Raw genomic sequence first — 858 nt, forward strand, 5'->3', positions numbered from 1 at the left:
TTTTTCTGGGGATGCTTTTTTTTTCTTTTTTTGAGGTTTTTTTTTTTTTTTTTTTTTTGCTATAGGGCGCATGTGTTCGCCAGAAAGACAGAGAGAAAGAAAGCGAGAAATCACCCTCCAGGGGGGATGGCCACACCACAATCCCTTCTCCTCTATTCTCCTCTCAGGATCTTGGGCACACGTACACCCGCACTCAGTGTGAGTTTAAGCCACCAGGTCCGGGACTTGAACCACGGTTGACTACCTGGGAGTCCAGTGACATAGCCATTACACTAACTGCTGGTCCCTTCCCAGGAAGCCTTTCTTAAAACCCTCCTCTGCTAGCCCCTACTCGGCTGGGTCAGGCTCCTCCCTGGGGATCCTGCGGCCACACACTGCTCTGCTCAGGGCACAGTACATGCTGCATCCTCGCTGCTGGCTCTTCTACTTAGACCCCAGGCCTCCAGCCCAGGAGGGCAAGCATTATGTGCATGTGTGTGCATGTCCGTGTGAGTTTGTGTACACTGCAGGAAGACCTCAAGCAGTCTTGTTCCACTGAAATCAAAATAAAACAAACCAACAACCAAAAAACTGTTGCAAGGAGGGCATTGGGTCCAGTAAGGAACTTGCGGTGACTGTGGAAGAGGCTGGGTTAGTTACCCAGGACAGTGGGGCCTTTGCAAACTGCTGGCTGAGTGCACCCAGTACATGGCCGCAAGGACTCACCTTGTCCTTCTCATGGGAGCTGAGGTCCAGGAGGACATGCAAGTACTGGAACTGGCGGGACGGGCGCTTGAAGATCAGGTCCCGAAGCGTGGACATGCCCAGGTAGGTGCGGCTCTGTAGCCGGGATGGCCAGAGCTCAGCCCCCCGGGACAC

At 53.5% G+C, this 858-nt stretch overlaps 1 protein-coding gene across 1 annotated transcript in view; it reads right to left on the reverse strand.

Moving 5' to 3' along the window:
* The window catches only part of SYMPK (symplekin scaffold protein), a 50216-nt gene that overhangs the window by 11599 nt on the left and 37759 nt on the right, over nucleotides 1-858 (reverse strand). Inside the window, 1 exon segment of the mRNA XM_006142091.3 lies at nucleotides 706-819. Within this exon segment, the coding sequence (XP_006142153.3) occupies nucleotides 706-819 (114 nt within the window).

Source organism: Tupaia chinensis, unplaced genomic scaffold, assembly GCF_000334495.1.
Source record: "Tupaia chinensis unplaced genomic scaffold, TupChi_1.0 Scaffold000067_1, whole genome shotgun sequence".
NCBI lineage: Eukaryota > Metazoa > Chordata > Mammalia > Scandentia > Tupaiidae > Tupaia > Tupaia belangeri.